Source organism: Hyperolius riggenbachi, chromosome 9 (genome assembly GCF_040937935.1).
Source record: "Hyperolius riggenbachi isolate aHypRig1 chromosome 9, aHypRig1.pri, whole genome shotgun sequence".
NCBI lineage: Eukaryota > Metazoa > Chordata > Amphibia > Anura > Hyperoliidae > Hyperolius > Hyperolius riggenbachi.
This window is the reverse complement of record NC_090654.1, coordinates 258,912,080-258,929,700: the sequence shown is the minus strand read 5'-3', so window position 1 is coordinate 258,929,700 and position 17,621 is coordinate 258,912,080. Positions and strand designations below refer to the sequence as shown.

General features: G+C 46.2%; 1 protein-coding gene across 16 annotated transcripts in view; it reads left to right on the top strand.

Moving 5' to 3' along the window:
* Nucleotides 1–17,621, top strand: part of KTN1 (kinectin 1) — a 185,665-nt gene that overhangs the window by 61,388 nt on the left and 106,656 nt on the right. For 9 of the 16 annotated variants that reach the window (XM_068254390.1, XM_068254393.1, XM_068254387.1 and 6 more), the window contains exons 3-6: nucleotides 11,471–11,623; nucleotides 12,640–12,825; nucleotides 13,889–14,019; nucleotides 16,573–16,686. In XM_068254390.1, the coding sequence (XP_068110491.1) occupies nucleotides 11,471–11,623; nucleotides 12,640–12,825; nucleotides 13,889–14,019; nucleotides 16,573–16,686 (584 nt within the window). The remainder of the gene's footprint in view (nucleotides 1–11,470; nucleotides 11,624–12,639; nucleotides 12,826–13,888; nucleotides 14,020–16,572; nucleotides 16,687–17,621) is intronic. The other 7 variants (XM_068254395.1, XM_068254399.1, XM_068254397.1 and 4 more) reach the window with 1 other exon arrangement.

Sequence of the window (17,621 nt, the reverse complement as noted above, 5' to 3'; positions counted from 1 at the left end):
ATGGGGGGTAGACGTGGCGATGACCTATGACCTCAGTAATGTCTGTGAGGGGAATGCTGGGCGGGGTCATGCGCTCTCTTCCTGGTGACTAGGTGTCTCCTCATCACTCCATAATTCTCTATGATGCCACATCTTAGCCTGCCTAATGCCGCATGACACACTGTTTCCTTTCATCGGCTTACACTGAAGGAAGAGGCTTATATAAACAGACAGCCCATAGCTTGTCATTAGCAAAAAGTGTTGCCCTTATTAAAGGCAGATCTATGAGGCAGAGAAACCGAGAAGGCTTCCACAGTCACAGAGCACAGTACATTTAAGGGGGAACCCCAACCTTGTATTTAGCAGTGCGCTACAGGATTAGAATCTATTAGATGCATGTTGCTTCTCTCATTCGGGGTAGATATGGTCAATAAGATGCAAAGAATGCTGAGGTGATGCTCAATATATGCAAATATATGCAGCTTGGAAAAGGGTATGTCAGCTGGAGCAGCTGCTGTATTTGTTCCAGAGAATTAATGGGTACCTGGAGTCGGAAGTTTCATAAACTGAGTCAGATGATTTTTGTACAGACTCCACAGCCCTGATTTTGTTTAGTGCATTTCCAAGACACATACATTTTCCTCAGCTTGTAAGTATTAGCATGTCTGAATGCTGGAATGAAGTGCAAAAAGAAAAAAAAAAGGGGGGGGGGGGAGGGAGTAGTTAAATGGCAGCTGTGATGAGCTGGAGCCTGACATATTTTTTTTTTTCTTAAAAAATTCCAGTTACCTGGCTGTCCTGCTGATCTTCTGCCTCTAATACTTTTAACCATAGACACTGAACAAGTATGCAGCAGATCAAACACAAAACATTTATATAACGCTTTTCTCCTGGCGGACTCAAAGACTCAAAGCACCAGAGCTGCTACTAGGGGGTGCTCTATAGGCAGTAGCAGTGTTAGGGAGTCTTGCCCAAGGTCTCCTACTAAATTGGTGCTGGCTTACTGAACAGGCGGAGCAGAGATTCTAACCCAGGTCACCTGTGTCAGAGGCAGAGCCCTTAACCATTAAACTATCCAGCCACAACAGATTAACAGCAGGGATCAAGTGTTTCTGACATTGTCAGATCTGACCAGATTATCTGCATGCTCTTTTATGGTGTTGTTCAGACTCTACTGCAGCTAAATTTAGCAGCAGTGCTGCCAAGCAACTGGTATTGTTAAAAGTAAATAAATATGGTAGCCTTTGTATCCCTCTAACTACAGTTGTCCTTTAAGCTATGTTCATTGCGGTATGGAAATCTCCACTTGTTCTCTTGCCGAGTGTGGGGGGAAACTGGAGGGTCTGGAAAAACCCACAGAAGCAAGGGAAAGAGCATACATATTACATGCAAATGTTGTCCTGTTCCAGATGTGAACACTGTGAGGCAAGAGTGTTGTTCACTATGTTAACTGGTGCCAGGCGGCTCAGCACTTTGCCAGTGCTAGGACTATACACAAATCATAAGAGGTGGCAGGGTGTAGAGAAAAATATCCAATTCAGCTGGAACTCTAACAAATATTGTGTGGCCTACAAAGGTAAATTAAGGATCTATTTGCACTAGCATATTGCATTCTGCGTGTTTGCCTGTATGCTGATGTCCGTGAATGTTAACATGGAAATCCGTATGCAGCTATTTATTATAGGATGGAACATGGATGCGTGCTGCAGAGATCTGCAATATGCAATCCATAGTTCTTGTTCTTTGTTTTTGCTGCAATCCATACTTTTTCTATCATACAGCTATTGCAAATTCACATTCTATGAAAATCATCCATTAATATGCATTGGTTTTAATTTCAATGCAAATAACCGCATTACAAATTCACATTTATTGGAAAGGGGCACTAACTGAACTCAAGAAATATAACTCTTTATTTTAAAACCCATCCAGATTAATGTTTTCCGTACATAAACATACATTATTTTTTAAAGGACAACTGAAGCAACTGAAGTGAGAGGGACATGTAGGCTGCCATATTTATTTCCTTTGTCGCGAAAATCTTAAAATTTAAAATATGTGTTAACTTATACAAATAAGAAGTACCGTACGTTTCTTCCGAAGTTAAATGAGCCATAAATTACTTTTCCCCTATACTGATGTCACTTACAGTAGGTAGTAGAAATCTGACATTACCGACAGTTTTATTTTTAAAAGCACTTGGTGAATATCAGTTGCTCCGTCCAACTGCCAAAAAAGTGTACGGTGAGCAGGGAGGCTGGCCAGCATCCTTGCATAAATCTTTTTCAGGGAATTTCTTTGTAAAGAATAAAGGCCATGCTGAGAATCCCCCCATGAAGAGATGGGCTAACCCAACACCTGTCGGTAATGTCAGATTTCTACTACCTACTGTAAGTGACAGCAACATAGGAGATAATTAATTTATGGCTCATTTTCACCCTGGAAGAAGCTAACGTCTTATTTGTATGTATTTTAAATTCTAAGATTTTCGTGACCGTTCCTCTTTAAAGGAATACTGTAGGGGGTAAATGAGTTGAACTTACCCGGGGCTTCTAATGGTCCCCCGCAGACATCCTGTGTTGGCGCAGCCACTCACCGATGCTCCGGCCCCGCCTCTGGTTCACTTCTGGAATTTCAGACTTTAAAGTCTGAAAACCACTGCGCCTGCGTTGCCGCTTCTTCGCTTCCGCTGATGTCACCAGGAGTGCACTGTGCAGGCACAGACCATACCGGACCTGCATAGTACGCTCCTGGTGACATCAGCGGGATCGAGGACACGGCAACGCAGGCGCAGTGGTTTTCAGACTTTAAAGACTGAAATTCCAGAAGTGAACCGGAGGCGGGGCCGGAGCATCAGTGAGTGGCTGCGCAGGCACAGGATGTCTGCGGGGGACCATTAGAAGCCCCGGGTAAGTTGAATGAATTTTTCCCAGACCCCCCCCCCCCCCCCACCTTACAGTATTCCTTTAAGCAATACTAATTGCCTGGCTATGCTGCTAATCCTCTGCCTCTAATACTTGTAGCCACAGACCCTGAACAAGCATGCAGCAGATCAGATGTTTCTGACATTATTTTCAGATCTGACAGCATTAGCCCCATGCTTGTTTCTGGTATGATTCAGACACTACTGCAGCCAAATAGTTCAACAGAGCAGCCAGGCAACTGGTATTGTTTAAAAGGAAATAAATATGGCAGCTTTCATATCCCTCTCACTACAGTGGCCGTTTAAAGAGACACTGAAGCCTCTTAAAATCCCACTTTTTATTCAATATTTAACTTTAGCACTTTCAGCTCTGCTAAAACGCTGCATCCCCGCGGCAGAAAGCTGTTTGCAAACCCCCCAAATGCCGGGCAAAAATCCACGACTTTCTTGGTTGTGGATTTTGCTGCTCTTGGAGGCAGAGCTTTGAGCTGTAGCTCTGCCTCCATGCGCGTCAATCCCTGCGGCTCTCTGACTCTCCCCCGCCCCTCTGTGAGGGAAGACTACTGCTTTAAAGGGAAGGTTCAGGGAGTGGGTAAAAAAAATAAAAATCCATATCCACTTACCTGGGGCTTCCTCCAGCCCGTGGCAGGCAGGAGGTGCCTTTGCCGCCGCTCTGGAGGCTCCCGGTCGTCTCCAGTGGCCGACCAGGCCCGGCTGCCAGGTCGGGCTCTTCTGCGCTCCAACAACTGGCTCTTCTGCGTTCCACGTGGGCGCGCTGACGTCATCGGACATCCTTCGGGCTGTACTGCCTGCGCAGTACAGCCCGGAGGACGTCCGATGATGTCAGCGCGCCCCCGTGAGGCGCAGATTGGAGCGCAGAAGAGGCCGACCTGGCAGCTGGGCCTGGCCAGATCGGGTCGGCCACCGGAGACCACCGGGATCCTCTGGAGCGGCGACGAGGGCACCTCTTGCCTGCCACGGGCTGGAGGAAGCCCCAGGTAAGTGGATATGTTTTTTTTATTTTTTTTACCCACTCCCTGAACCTTCCCTTTAAAGAGACACTGAAGCGAAAAAAAGATGATATTATGATTTGTATGTGTAGCACAGCTAAGAAATAAAACATTAAGATCAGATACATCAGTCTAATTGTTTCCAGTACAGGAAGAGTTGAGAAACTCCAGTTGTTATCTCTATGCAAACAAGCCATTAAGCTCTCCCACTAAGTTAGTTGTGGAGAGGGCTGTTATCTGACTTTTATTATCTCAACTGTTCCTGGACTATTTACTTTTCCTCTGCTAGAGGAGAGGTCATTACTTCACAGACTGCTCTGAAAGACTCATTTTGAATGCTGAGTGTTGTGTAATCTGCACATATTATAGAATGATGCAATGTTAGAAAAAACACTATATACCTGAAAATAAAAGTATGAGAATATTTTCTTTGCTGCTAATCTTCTAGTAATTATTCATAGTACACAACCAATTCACTATATCATATTTTTTTTTTCGCTTCAGTGTCTCTTTAAGCAGTATGTTCATTGCGGTATGGAAATCTCCACTTGTACTCTTGCTGGGTAGAAATCTTAAATTATTATTTTTTTTTTTTTTGAGGGACTGGAAGTGAGGGGGAAGGGATTGTTTAAGTGAACCCGAGGTGAGAGGAATATGGAGACTTCCATATTTATTTACTTTCTACAATACCAGTTGCCTGGCAATCCTCCGGTTTCTGTGTATCTAATATTTTAGCCAAAGATCCTGAAAAAGTGGACTCGGCTTTTACTGAATTAGCCATATGGCTTATTCCAGGGTTTCGACTCGCACTACTTATGCCAGAAGAGCCACAGGGATGCCAGGCAACTTGCATTGTTTACAAGGAAATGACTATGGCAGCGTATATATATCCCTTTCACCTCGGGTTCCCTCTAATATTATCAGCTTGCTTGCATGCTGGCTGTGTTGCTGCTCAGCTCAATGTTAATGTTTTCAGGATTTATTTTAGGTTTGTCGATTGTTCTCAGGGTTTAGGACCGCCTTGGTATTTTTATTGCTTTCCTGTATCCGCTTATATGAGCACTTCCTGTCTAGACAGGAAGTGGAGAAATCTCAGTATGCCTAACAGAGACCGTAAAGGTAGCATACGGCACTCAATTTTCTATTGGGTTAAGTGATTAAGCCAACAACTTTGGGTGATTAACTGTGTGTGGTTGATCAAAAATCGATCGACTAGTGGCCCACACACTACAGACGAGATCCTATGCGAATCTTCTTCACTAATCGTGCTGAATGATTGTGTACCTCCATGCTCTGAAACAAAAAATTGATTTAGTTGATCGAAATCATGTGAACAATAAATTGGTCGATTCGACCAAGTATTTGCCAATTTCGATCGAGCAGAGTGGAACATAACAGATTATCCCTCATTCCCATTAAAATGATCAAATCGATTGGTCGATCATACAGATAAATCAAGTAATGTATGGGCACCTAAAGGATTGCAACATTTTCTTGTGTGCAGAGTTGGGAAGAGTAAGGGCTCTTTCATGCTGGGAGCTGTTCTGTCTTTTTTGACGGAACACACCTAGGATGCGGTTAGAAAGGCAACATGAACGTTGATTGACACATTAGACAAAGCGTTCCAGAGCGTTACCTTGTAATGCATCTGGGAGCTTTTAATCGCACAGCAGTTTCCCGTCGGTTGAATCATAACTAGCGCCGTTGAAATGCGCTGAACTGCCACTTCCCTACGGCATTCCGTAATTCATAACTCATGCATGAAATCTGGTTCGTGGACATGTTGGCTAATGTTAAAAATCCCTTAGAATCTCTGTTGTTTGACTTTTTGCGCATAAGGAGGGGTAAACACCTGGGCTTGGGAAATGGGGTAACTGGGATCTTTTTATGTTTTTTATTTTATTTCTAGTCTTTAAATGTTTTTATGTTTTCATGGTAAAGTAGCTTACATTAAATCTGTGCTTGAGAAATGGAGTTTATTTACCATTACTTTAACCACTTGATGACTGAGGGTTTTTTCCCCTTGTGGACCAGAGCAATTTTCACCTGTCAGCGCTCCTCCCATTCTTTCGCCGATAACTTAATCACTACTAATCACAGCGAAATGTAAAAAAGCTTTCTTTGGGAGGTACAGTACGCTAAGAATAATTTTATCCTAAATGCATTTTAACATGAATAAGAAAAAATTGAAAAACTGCATTATTTCTCAGTTTTTGGCCATTATAGTTTTAAAATAGAACGTTCTACTGTGGATAAAAGCCACTCATTTTATGTGCCCGTTTGTCCCGGTTATTGCAACGTTTAAAAAAATGTCCCTAGTACAATGTATTGCGGCAGTATTTTATTTGGAAATAAAGGTGCATTTTCTCAGTTTTGCGTCCATCACTATTTACAAGCCCATAAATTACAAATGAATAGTAATATACCGCCTTGACATAAATTTTAAAAAAGTTCAGTCCACACACACACACACACACTTTTTTCGCCTATATACAAAAAACAAACACACTTTATTCGCCTATATAAAAAAGCCGAACACACTTACACACTTTTTTCGCCTATATAAAAAAAAAAAAAAAAAAAAAAGTTTGGGTTCTATGGGAGGGAGTGGGAGAGAAATAGTTAGAGAACTCGAGGTGGTTTCTAATAATCCTAATAGCACACAGAGGCTGCGTCTGCATATACTGCCCAGCCTCTGTTGCTATATCATTCTCCCCCAGACCCCCACTGCGCTCTGCTGGCCCCCATAAATCAAACCGCCGTGCTAGCGACGCAGTGTGTCGCAGCCGGTTGTTTACCTTTGCCAGTGTCAGTCTTGCTGCTCCCCCGCCTCCTCCATAGCGCCACTCCCCGCCCGTTTTCCTTCCCTCCCCGCTGATTGGAGGGAAAGGACGCAGTCGGAGAGCGGCGCTATGGAGGAGGTGGGGGAGCAGCAAGACTGACACTGGCAAAGGTAAACAGCCAGCTGCGACACGCTGCGTGTCGCAAGCACGGCTGTGTGATCTATGGGGGCACAGCAGAGCGCAGGGGGGGCCTAGGGGGGATCAGTATAGCAACAGAGGCTGGGCAGTATATGCAGACCCAGCCTCTGTGTGCTATTAGGATCATTAGAAACCACCTCGGGTTCTCTTTAATTATAAAAGTAGAGTGTGGAGATTTTTATTAAATAAAAATGAATTTCGGTGTAATTTATTATTTGGCCACAAGATGTTCTCAGTCATTATTTCCAATTCACGTACGTAAGCACGTGAATCGGAAGTAATGCGTGGCAGTGAAACGGGAAGATGCAATGAATGCCGGCGTCTCGTAGACGCCGGTATTCATTGAGTCGGGGACTCAGATTTATGAATGGGAATTGCGGTCCCATTCATTAACCTCCCCGCTAAGCTGCACGGACGGGAGCGCGCGTCGGCTGCACGCCGCTGCAGACTTGCATTCACGGCCCTGGTGCATCCTGTGAAGTTTGCAGGGCTGTGAATGTACTGTACGGCATGCATCAAGTAGTTAAAGTAGGATGAAACTAAACCAGGCACCTATAACAGCAATGTAATGGTTCGTGGGGCGCATAAGAATAATTTGGTGCCCAGGTGGTTGCCGGAACTCAAATTACATCTCCCTCCAAGTTGCGAGAACTCTGAGTTGGAATGCTATTTAAAGAGACTCTGTAACATCAAAAACCTCCCCTGGGGGGTACTCACCTCGGGTGGGGGAAGCCTCCGGATCCTAATGAGGCTTCCCACGCCGTCCTCTGTCCCACGGGGGTCTCGCTGCAGCCCTCCGAACAGCCGACGGCGATCGGGTATTTCCGCCTACTTCGGAGCCGACAGCCGTCAGAGCGCCTGCGCAGGATCCGGGAAGGTAAATATTGACGTCACCGCTGCACGGAGGGCTGCAGCGAGACCCCTGAGGGACAGAGGACGGCGTGGGAAGCCTCATTAGGATCCGGAGGCTTCCCCCACCCGAGGTGAGTACCCCCCAGGGGACGTTTTGTCGTTACAGTTTCTCTTTAACGTCGCCAGGGAGTTTTGCGGCAGCGGGGAGAGCCATTCCCGGCACCCCACTCACTGGTGACGCGAAAATACGTACACGGATGAAAGCCCATATGAACTGGAGAAAAAAAATCCGACAAGAAATTACTCATTCACCTTTTTTAGTGTTCACTGTCAGATTTAGGAGAAATGTGATGAGCCTAAAAAAAGGGGTTCTAATAAAATTTCCATCTTTTAGTTTTTCTCCTCGTTTGGGTAAAAAAAGATCGGAACTGGTGGATTTTTCTGATACATTTTAATGAAAAATGAGTTTTCAATCTTTTTTTTTTTTTTTTACTTTTTCCCATAATTGGGAAAAAATTGATTGTGTGTGTGACACAGAAGTTTGAAAATCTTACAATAAGAAAGATGTAGTTCTTGAGTTGAAAGTAGTTAAAAAAAATAGCATGATGTGTGGCCACCTTAAAGTGCACCTGAGATGGGGAAAGGAAAAAATTGTATACATACCTGAGGCTTCTTCCAGCCCACGGAAGGCTGTTCACTCCCTCACCGCCGTCCCAGGCTGCCTCAATCCTCCGCTAGGCGGTAAATCCGTCGGTCTGTTTGTCGTCGTCTGGCCGTATGCTCTTCCCCCGTCGCGCTCCTGTGCATTCCTTCAATACAGTAGAATCCCTGCGTCTACCTTGGAGGAGGTGGGATTTTTTTCAGCCCAGGGACCGCTTCTCCGTCTAGAGTTTTTCTGTGGGCCTGGGGAGGGGTGTTGGATGCAGGGGGAGGAGGGGGAGCCTGACCTGTTACAGGTAAAGGTTAGTGATTAGTTTTAGCCATCAGGAAGGGTTACAGGGCAGTGTTATGCATCGGAATGGGTGAGGTTAGCAGGGCCGTTTCTACTGCCGTGCGGCCCGTGCCCCCGCACTTGAGCGCTGCTGGGAGGGGGGCGCTGTGATGGAGGGGGGAGCCGCAGCCGCGGGGAGGGCAGCCCGACCTCTCCCTCCCTCTCCCCGGGCCGTCCTCCGTGCGATCCCCCCTCGGACTCACTGCAGAGTAATGCGCAGGGAAGCACTATAGAAAACTACTCACCTCCCAGGTTCCGATCGCTGCTCTCTCGCCGCCAGTCTCCTCTCTCTCCATACACGCTGATACACACACACGCTGCTTCCAGCTAAACAGGAAGCAGCGTGTGTGTGTATCAGCGTGTATGGAGAGATGAGACTGGCGGCGAGAGAGCAGCGCTTGGAGCCAGCGAGGTGAGTAGTTTTCTATAGCGCTTCCCTGCGCATTACTCTGCAGTGAGTCCGAGGGGGGATCGCACGGAGGGCGGCCCGGGGAGAGGGAGGGAGAGGTCGGGCTGCCCTCCCCGCGGCTGTGGCTCCCCCCCTCCATCATGGGGGGCACCTACCTAACTTATACTGGGGCAGCTACCTATCTAACCTATCCTGGTGGGCACCTACCTAATCTAACCTATACTGGGGGGCACCTACCTATCTAACCTATACTGGGGGGGCAGCTACCTATCTAACCTATACTGGGGGGGCAGCTACCTATCTAACCTATACTGGTGGGCACCTACCTAACCTATATTAGGGCAGCTACCTATCTAACCTAACCTGGGGGGCACCTACCTAACCTATCCTGGGGGGCACCTACCTATCTAACCTATACTGGGGGGGTAGCTACCTATCTAACCTATACTGGGGGGCACCTACCTAATCTAACCTATACTGGGTGGTACCTACCTAACCTATATTGGGGCAGCTACCTATCTAACCTATCCTGGGGGGCTCCTACCTATCTAACCTATCCTGGGGGGCTCCTACCTATCTAACCTATCCTGGGGGGCACCTACCTATCTAACCTATACTGGGGGGCACCTACCTATCTAACCTATACTGGGGGTTACCTACCTATCTAACCTATACTGGGGGGCAGCTACCTATCTAACCTATACTGGGGGGCAGCTACCTAACCTATATTGGGGTAGCTACCTATCTAACCTATCCTGGGGGGCAGCTACCTATCTAACATATCCTGGGGGGCAGCTACCTATCTAACCTATCCTGGGGGGCAGCTACCTATCTCACCTATCCTGGGGGGCAGCTACCTATCTCACCTATCCTGGGGGGCAGCTACCTATCTAACCTATCCTGGGGGGCAGCTACCTATCTAACCTATCCTGGGGGGCAGCTACCTATCTAACCTATCCTGGGGGGCACCTACCTATCTAACCTATCCTGGGGGGCACCTACCTATCTAACCTATCCTGGGGGGCAGCTACCTATCTAACCTATACTGGGGGGCACCTACCTAACCTATATTGGGGCAGCTACCTATCTAACCTATCCTGGGGGGCACCTACCTATCTAACCTATAGTGGGAGCATTAACTTATCCAACCTGTATTGGGGGCACCTACCTACCTAGCTAGCCTATACAGGTAACAACTGTACTGGCTACCTATATTGGAGGCACCTACCTAACTAACCTATACTGGGGGCATCTACCTATCTAACCTATGCTGGGGGCAACTATTCTGGCTACCTATATTAGAGGCACCCACCTAGCTAAGCCTGTACTGGGGGCACCTACTACCTATCTAATTTATACCGGGGACGCCTGCCTATCTAACCTATACTGGGGGCAACTATACTGGCTACCTATACTGGAGGCACCTACCTGGCTAACCTATACCGGAGGCAACTATACGGGCCCACCTATGCCTGGCTACCAATACTGGGGGGACCTATAGCTGGCTACCTATACTGGGGTACCTATTCTGGGGGAATCTGTACTGAGTGCAACTAGACCTGGCTAACCTATACTGCGGGCACCCATACCTTGCCGCGGGGGGGGGGGGGCGCAATTTTTACACCCTCGCCCTGGGTGCATTTTAGCCTAGAAACTGCACTGGAGGTTAGTGCTGGGCAAAGGACATTAGAGGTTGGTAGTTTGCGGTGGGAAGGTTAGAGTAAGAAAACGTGTGTGTGTGTGTGTGTGTGTGTGTGTGTGTGTGTGTGTGTGTGTGTGTGTGTGTGTGTGTGTGTGTGTGTGTGTGTGTGTGTGTGTGTGTGTGTGTGTGTGTGTGTGTGTGTGTGTGTGTGTGTGTGTGTGTGTTGCGCGTGTGCTGCGTGTGTGTGTGTGTGTGCTGCGTGTGTGTGTGTGTGTGTGTGCTGCGTGTGTGTGTGTGTGTGTGTGCTGCTGGCTGCCGATGCAGGTTCTCATTGAGTGCAACAGAGGGCTGTGTAAGGAGAGCATGGCGCCACCTAGTGACTCTTGCTGCACATTGATGTACTTTATGAAAGTAGTGAAAGGCCCATGGACCAGCACTGGCCCACAGACCCAGGGTTTGGTTACCCCCCTGATCTAAATGAACCCCTTCTTTGAATAGCAGCAAATGTGGGCTTGCATGTACAAACACCACAGTCTCTGTTGGGAACCCTGTGGAACAACTGTTATCGTGTATTGCATATTAACAAACTGAAATGCCTTGCCTTGAAATTTTGTCAAAGTAAAGAGCAGTTACTCAGCAGTTGCAGAGTTTCACTTTACGTTTTCTTCACCTCTTCTTTTTAGCTGACGACTCCCCCATCAGCCCTGATCCGAGGACTGAACAGGTGGTTCCCTCCAAGAAGCAGGAGTCCGTCATTCCTCTGGCAGAGGTGAAGCCTCAGGAGTTTGGCTCATCCAAGAAATCTGCTCAGAAGAAACGGCAGAAAATAGAAAACCGTAAGTGAGATTGAAGGGGATTTGTTTCAGATCAGCGCGTTGTGGATCACCACGGAAACTCTGCAGGCAATTCTTCTGTAGTAGTTACAGCAAAGTCCCCAGTATCCGGCACAGGTGGGGGTTGCCTGATGCCAGATACTTACTGCTTGATGGTTGCTTGAGCAACCGGTTGAAAATCAAACCCCCCCCCCCCCCCCTTCCCCTGCAGCAGAGAATACTTACCCAGCCTCCAGACGCCTTCTACACTTCCTGTAGCTCCCAGCGGCTGGGAGGGCGGGACAATGTCTGCTTACTCTAACAGACAGCTTCTATAACAGGATTAAATATACTGCTATAAACATTGTCTTGAATGGCAATATTTTTCCAAAAATTATATGAAAATAGAGCATTGGATTGTGGAAAGGCATGCAAAATCAGTATATGTGGTTTCTAAGCCGATTTTGCTATTTATTTTTTGGTTTATGAATTTTTAGCTCTATTGTTAAAGAGAAACTGTACTCTAATATTCTTACACTAAAAAGCATACCATTCTATTCCTTATTTTCTCCTGTGCCCCTCTGTGCGGTTTCTGCCACTCTCTGCTGCAATCCTGGCTTGTAATTAACAGTTTTAGGCAGTGTTTACAAACAAACTAACCAGCTTGTGATAGGCCGGGCGGATCGCTCAGAAACAGCCGTATCAGTCTGCAGACAGACTGTACACACGCCGGACTGTCGCTGGAACGCCCACCCAGCGGGAGGTGACGACGGACCCGTCGTTGCCTCCAGTCCGGCGTGTGTACGGACCTTTAGCCCGACAGACACGACAGAGGAAAGAAGATAAGATTTATTACAGAGACAGTGCAATTAGGAAAGGCTGCAGTAAGCCAGAGCACATTAGAACAGGCATAGGAACTTATAGGATAGAAGAACTAAGGCTGAAAAATTTGTTAGTCTCTTTAAAGCAAAGCCACTGATTGGCATGCTCTCCTTGATCATCAACGCTTGCCGAGTTATAATTGGAAATGCTGTGTTCAGTTACAGCGCTGGTGGATGAGCCGTTGATTCAGCCCACCGTGTACATCCCCCTGATGGACAACACTGAACCGCCCGTCATCGAGAAAAAGGAAGTCACCAACTATGAGAAAGCCGAGATTCCGGAAGTGACTCAGAAGAGTGGCGGAAAGAAAGGAAAGAACGTTACCGACAAAGGTGAGCGGAAAGGTAACTCCGCTCTGTTTTCTCCTTATGTTGATAAATCTGGTGTAATCAGAACTGATTTTATCAAGTACATTAATAATCGTACCCGGAATTGGATGTTATAGACATGGCATAGGCACTGCCGCATAGACAGTACTTGACAAATCTAAAAATGTCCATTTGGATAGGCATAGCAGCATACATTGAGGGTAAGCGGGAATTTCATCGAGAGCCCTAGCGGCTAGGGTGGGGCAGTGTTGACCAGGAGTGGCGAGAGTTCAGATCACTGGCTAGAGGCAAGAGACCTGCGGATGAGCCTGGTGGGGGGAGTTGGAGTTCAGGTGGAGGACCGCATGAGGGAAGAATGTGTTCTAGTAGTTCTGGAGGAGATAGTTCTGTACCGTCGGCCCGTTGGCAGAAGTTTGAAGTAGTCTGCCTGGGTGGGAGTTGTCTTGTGAAAGTTTTTTTTTTTTTTATTTTTTTTTTATTTAGTAGTAACAATGAGATGTAACAAATAGGAAATAAAAAGATGTGCTAAAAAAAAAATTGGCCTGGAGCACTTGCCTACCTTTAAATAAATTGGCTGCAAAAGGGTTAAGGGCTCTTTCACATTAGGGCAGACTTTGTGCGTTAACGCAAACGGAAGCCGTTTGCGTTAACCAAGGTAAGATGAAAGTCCATAGACTTTCATTTTACCTTTCACACTCGACGCTCCGTTTCGATGCGTTGCGGTTCCGACGCACCCGGGCGCAGTTTTTCCTCCAACGCACCCGCGAGCCGGCGTTTTCCGTCGGGTTTAATTACCAGCTACCGCCGCTGATTGCGTCGCACCGCAGATACCCGACGACACGCCGCAGGCAGACAACGCGTGCAGGAGAACGGCTCCTGTTCGCGTTGTCTGATGTGAAAGAGCCCTAAAGACAACCTGAGATGGCCTAGCATGAAAAAGAGATACACTTGCATAGATGGAGCTCTCCAGTAGATCAGTGCAGGTCATTGACCAACATTAGAAGCTTCTTTCGTCTTGAAAAGGTCCGGGTTTGTCTACAGAACTTTGCACTATAAAAGCACTGTTGATGTTTTTCAGAAAACGCAGAAGTGAAATTTAAGGATTTCTTGGCCAGTATGAAGTCTCTGATTCTGTCGGACGACGAGGCCATGTCTGTGGTGGAGATGCTGAGAGAGAAGTCTGCTTCAGTGAAGGACCTAGTACACAAGGTAAGGCGGCCATGTGCATGGAGAACTCACAAAACCTGTGAAAATAGGTAAACTAAGCGCCGGTTTGTCACCAAGGCACTTTATTTATAGCAGGTTCTCAGATAAAAATAACTCCAGCACTTCGCAATCCAAATATGGTAGATTGTTGTGGTGCCATTGTAATACAGAGTAACCAAGCAACTCGGTGACCCAAACTATTAGAAATGTACAGGGAGATAAAAGGGACCAAAAAGCCCTCCTACTAAAAAATGCAAAGCTTGGTGTAATTTGCCTTCTTAAAACAGAAGGGAAGTTGCAATATTTCAGCTATGAGTGAACATTTGTGGTTACCCACAATGCACTACTACTGAATATGCAAATTATCCCTTTTCGCCTTTGGTAAGACAGGCAAAGCATCCAGAACCGCTGGTGTATAGCAAGCCTATAGCTTTAGCTATAGCTATAGGCTTGCTATACACCAGCGGTTCTGGATGCTTTGCCTGGCTTACCAAGGGCGAAAAGGGATAATTTGCATAATCAGTAGTAGTGCATTGTGGGTAACCACAAATGTTCACTCATAGCTGAAATATTGCAAATTTCCTTCTGTTTTCCTTGTTATAGTTAGTTTTTCATCTCGGATCCGCTTTAATGTCTGCATTCTCTGGTTCCTAAGTGCTGACTAAAATTAGTGGAGTACTTGTAGAAAAGGAGGCAAGACTCCCTCCCAGCCATTGTTTCCAAAGAGCATTTCCTGATTAGCAGAAGCACTAAAAGTGGGTGGGTTTCCCTTAGGGGCTGGGGGAGCTCCAGCACTGTGGAACAGTGTGCCAGCCTCCATAGGAAGAGCCACAATAGGCTCTATAGACCTCATCATTTGCCCATTGTAGTTTATTTGGCAGCTGTAGTGCGAAGGAAATGTAATCTCACATTGGCTTCTTTCTAGCTGAAGCATTTCTTAGAATGTGTAAGAAGCAGTAGAGTGTAGTACTGTGTCAGCCATCAGTAAAAGCAAAACATTTTGAAACAGGATGATTTATTGGCTAACTTGGTGATAAATAAAAAGTAAGCTGTCGGCTAATAAGCCTTCTTCAGACTTTGTTCCTGTATATTAACAAGACGTTAAATTTGTAGGAGAAACGAAACGCATTCCTCTGAATGTCCAATGCATATATGATAGGTGGTTTAACATCTTGTTAATATGCAAGAACTAAGTCTGAAGAAGGCTTATTAGCCTTAGATTATTAGTCCATAGACTTTTATTATTGATTTATATAGCACAGTGATGGCTAACCTTGGCACTCCAGCTGTGGTGGAACTACAAGTCCCATGAGGCATTGCAATACTCTGACAGCTGTAAGCATAACTCGGGGAGACAGAGGCATGATGGGATTTGTAGTTTTGTCACAGCTGGAGTGATATAGCACCATCATCTTCCGCGGCGCTGTACAATAGCATGCAGGGAATAACCATACAAAGTATACAATAGCATACAGGGAATAACCATACAAAGTATACAATACAACAGTTAATACAAGACAAGAGGGTATAACAGCTAATGCAGTGAACACATTAACTACATATTTTACACAGGGGTGGGAGGTATGTACACTATTAGTCCATAGAGTTTCATTTTACCTTTCACATCTTGTGCGGTTGCGTTTCAACGCTCCCTGTCGCTTTTAATAGACCAATGCTTACGTTATGCGTTACAAAGTAAAGCGCAAGCTCCAAGAAGAGCATGCATTTTTTTAAAAAGTTTTAAGGCACACAGTTACATTTGAAAATTAAAAAAAATCACCTGCGTTTTCCTATGTACTGTAACAGGTTGAAAACTCATTAAAAACGCATACTCATTGCTGATAAATGCAACGCACTAAAAACGCATGAAAAACGCACAAACGCATACATCAAAACGTATGTGTTGGCTCTTCACCAACGCAATTTCAGATGTGAAAGACACAGGCCCACCAACAGTCTCAGTTTAAACACATTCAAGTGGGATTGAAATGTAAAGTGTACCTGAGATTAATTAAAAGTAAAAATTGATACATTCCAGGGACTTCCTCCAGCCCCCTTCGGCCTGATCTCTCCTTCCGCCTCCTGGATCCTCCCGAGTCCTCCCAGCCAGTTGGAGCCCTGCCCACATCCCCCCCACCCCCTCCAATCGCCCATTGTGCTCCTGCGACGTGGAGCGCATAGTTAGCTCCAACTCCCAAAGTTACCAGGAGCCATAGCGGAGGACAGCAGTGAGAGGCTGATCAGGCCGAAGGGGTTGGAGGAAGCCCCAGGTAAGTATGAATTTTTACTTTTAATTAATCTCAGATTTACTTTAAGTACATAGTGGTCAGTGGATGTATTTAAAATGGTGAGCTTTAACAAAAGTCATGTAATAGGAAAAGTCCTGGGTTCTTCTCTTCTGCCATGGATTTAATGTTGCCGTTGCAGCTCTGTCCCAACTCTGCATGGATCGCCCGATAGGCTGCTGTAACAGAAGGGGTTCTAACAAAACCTAATGCTGCATTGTTTCAGCAACCGTTCATTCTGATGCTTATTGTTTTGTCTTTTTATTTTTAGGCTAATAAGGGAGGTCCAGCAGCGCAACTGCAGTTACAAGAGAAGGAGAAACAGCTGTTCTCTGCCCGAGATGAGGCTGCAATGGCCAAGGACCAGTGCAAGCAGCTGACTCAGGTAATGTTACTATCTGCATACTATCCTCTATAATAAGTCTCTGCACCCTCCGATGCCTGCATCTGTGTCAGTACGGCTGCTCTCTCAGGCTCTGGGTGCTGCTGCAGCTCCTGATTGGCTGCACCAGCAGGAGAGGGTGGAGCTGCTTGGGTTCTAGCGCCCTTTACTTTAACTGGCCTAAGGTCTAGTGGCACAGATACACACGCCTCCGGAGTGCTGCTGTAGGGTGGATGTGGAACCCAGTTCGGATACATTGAGCAGATTTGTACAAACTGCTGTTCCCTAACTGTCACTCACAGTGGCTCCTGATCATTGCCCAGTTATCTCCATCTCTGTTCATGTGATATTGGTGGCAGGATTAGTGAGGGCTGGTATAGTTGCCTAGTGTGTGTGGGTGGGTGGTCACAATTTATGACTCAGGCTTGTGATAAACAGTTGGACTCGGGGTCACTTGAAGCTGCCTAAGCTAAGCACAGAGGTGTGATTATGCTGCATTCACATACCTCTCTGTGTTGTCCATTTCTCATCTCACCCCACCCCCTTCACATCTTGAAGACTATGGCTCCCTGCACACTGCATGCGATTCCGATTCCGCCTTTTAATCGGTTTTTACATCCGATTCCGATTTTTAATCTTTACTGCATGCTGCATTTTTGATCCATTTTTCTGTTGAATGTATTCAGGGAAAATCTGAATTGAAAATTGGAATCGGAATCGCAAAACGGATTTGCAGTGTGAAGGGAGCCTTAGACTTTCAGCTAAAGTCGAAACTTCAGACAGGAAAGCATGATTATGGGGACCGGGGGGACTGAGCAGAGGTATGTGGATACAGCATGGACATACCTTTGTGTTTGCCTTAGTTAGACTTGCCTCAGGTCAGGTGTGCTTTAATGGTTCAATCTGATGAAAACTGTAAAATTTGAAATGCATATGTA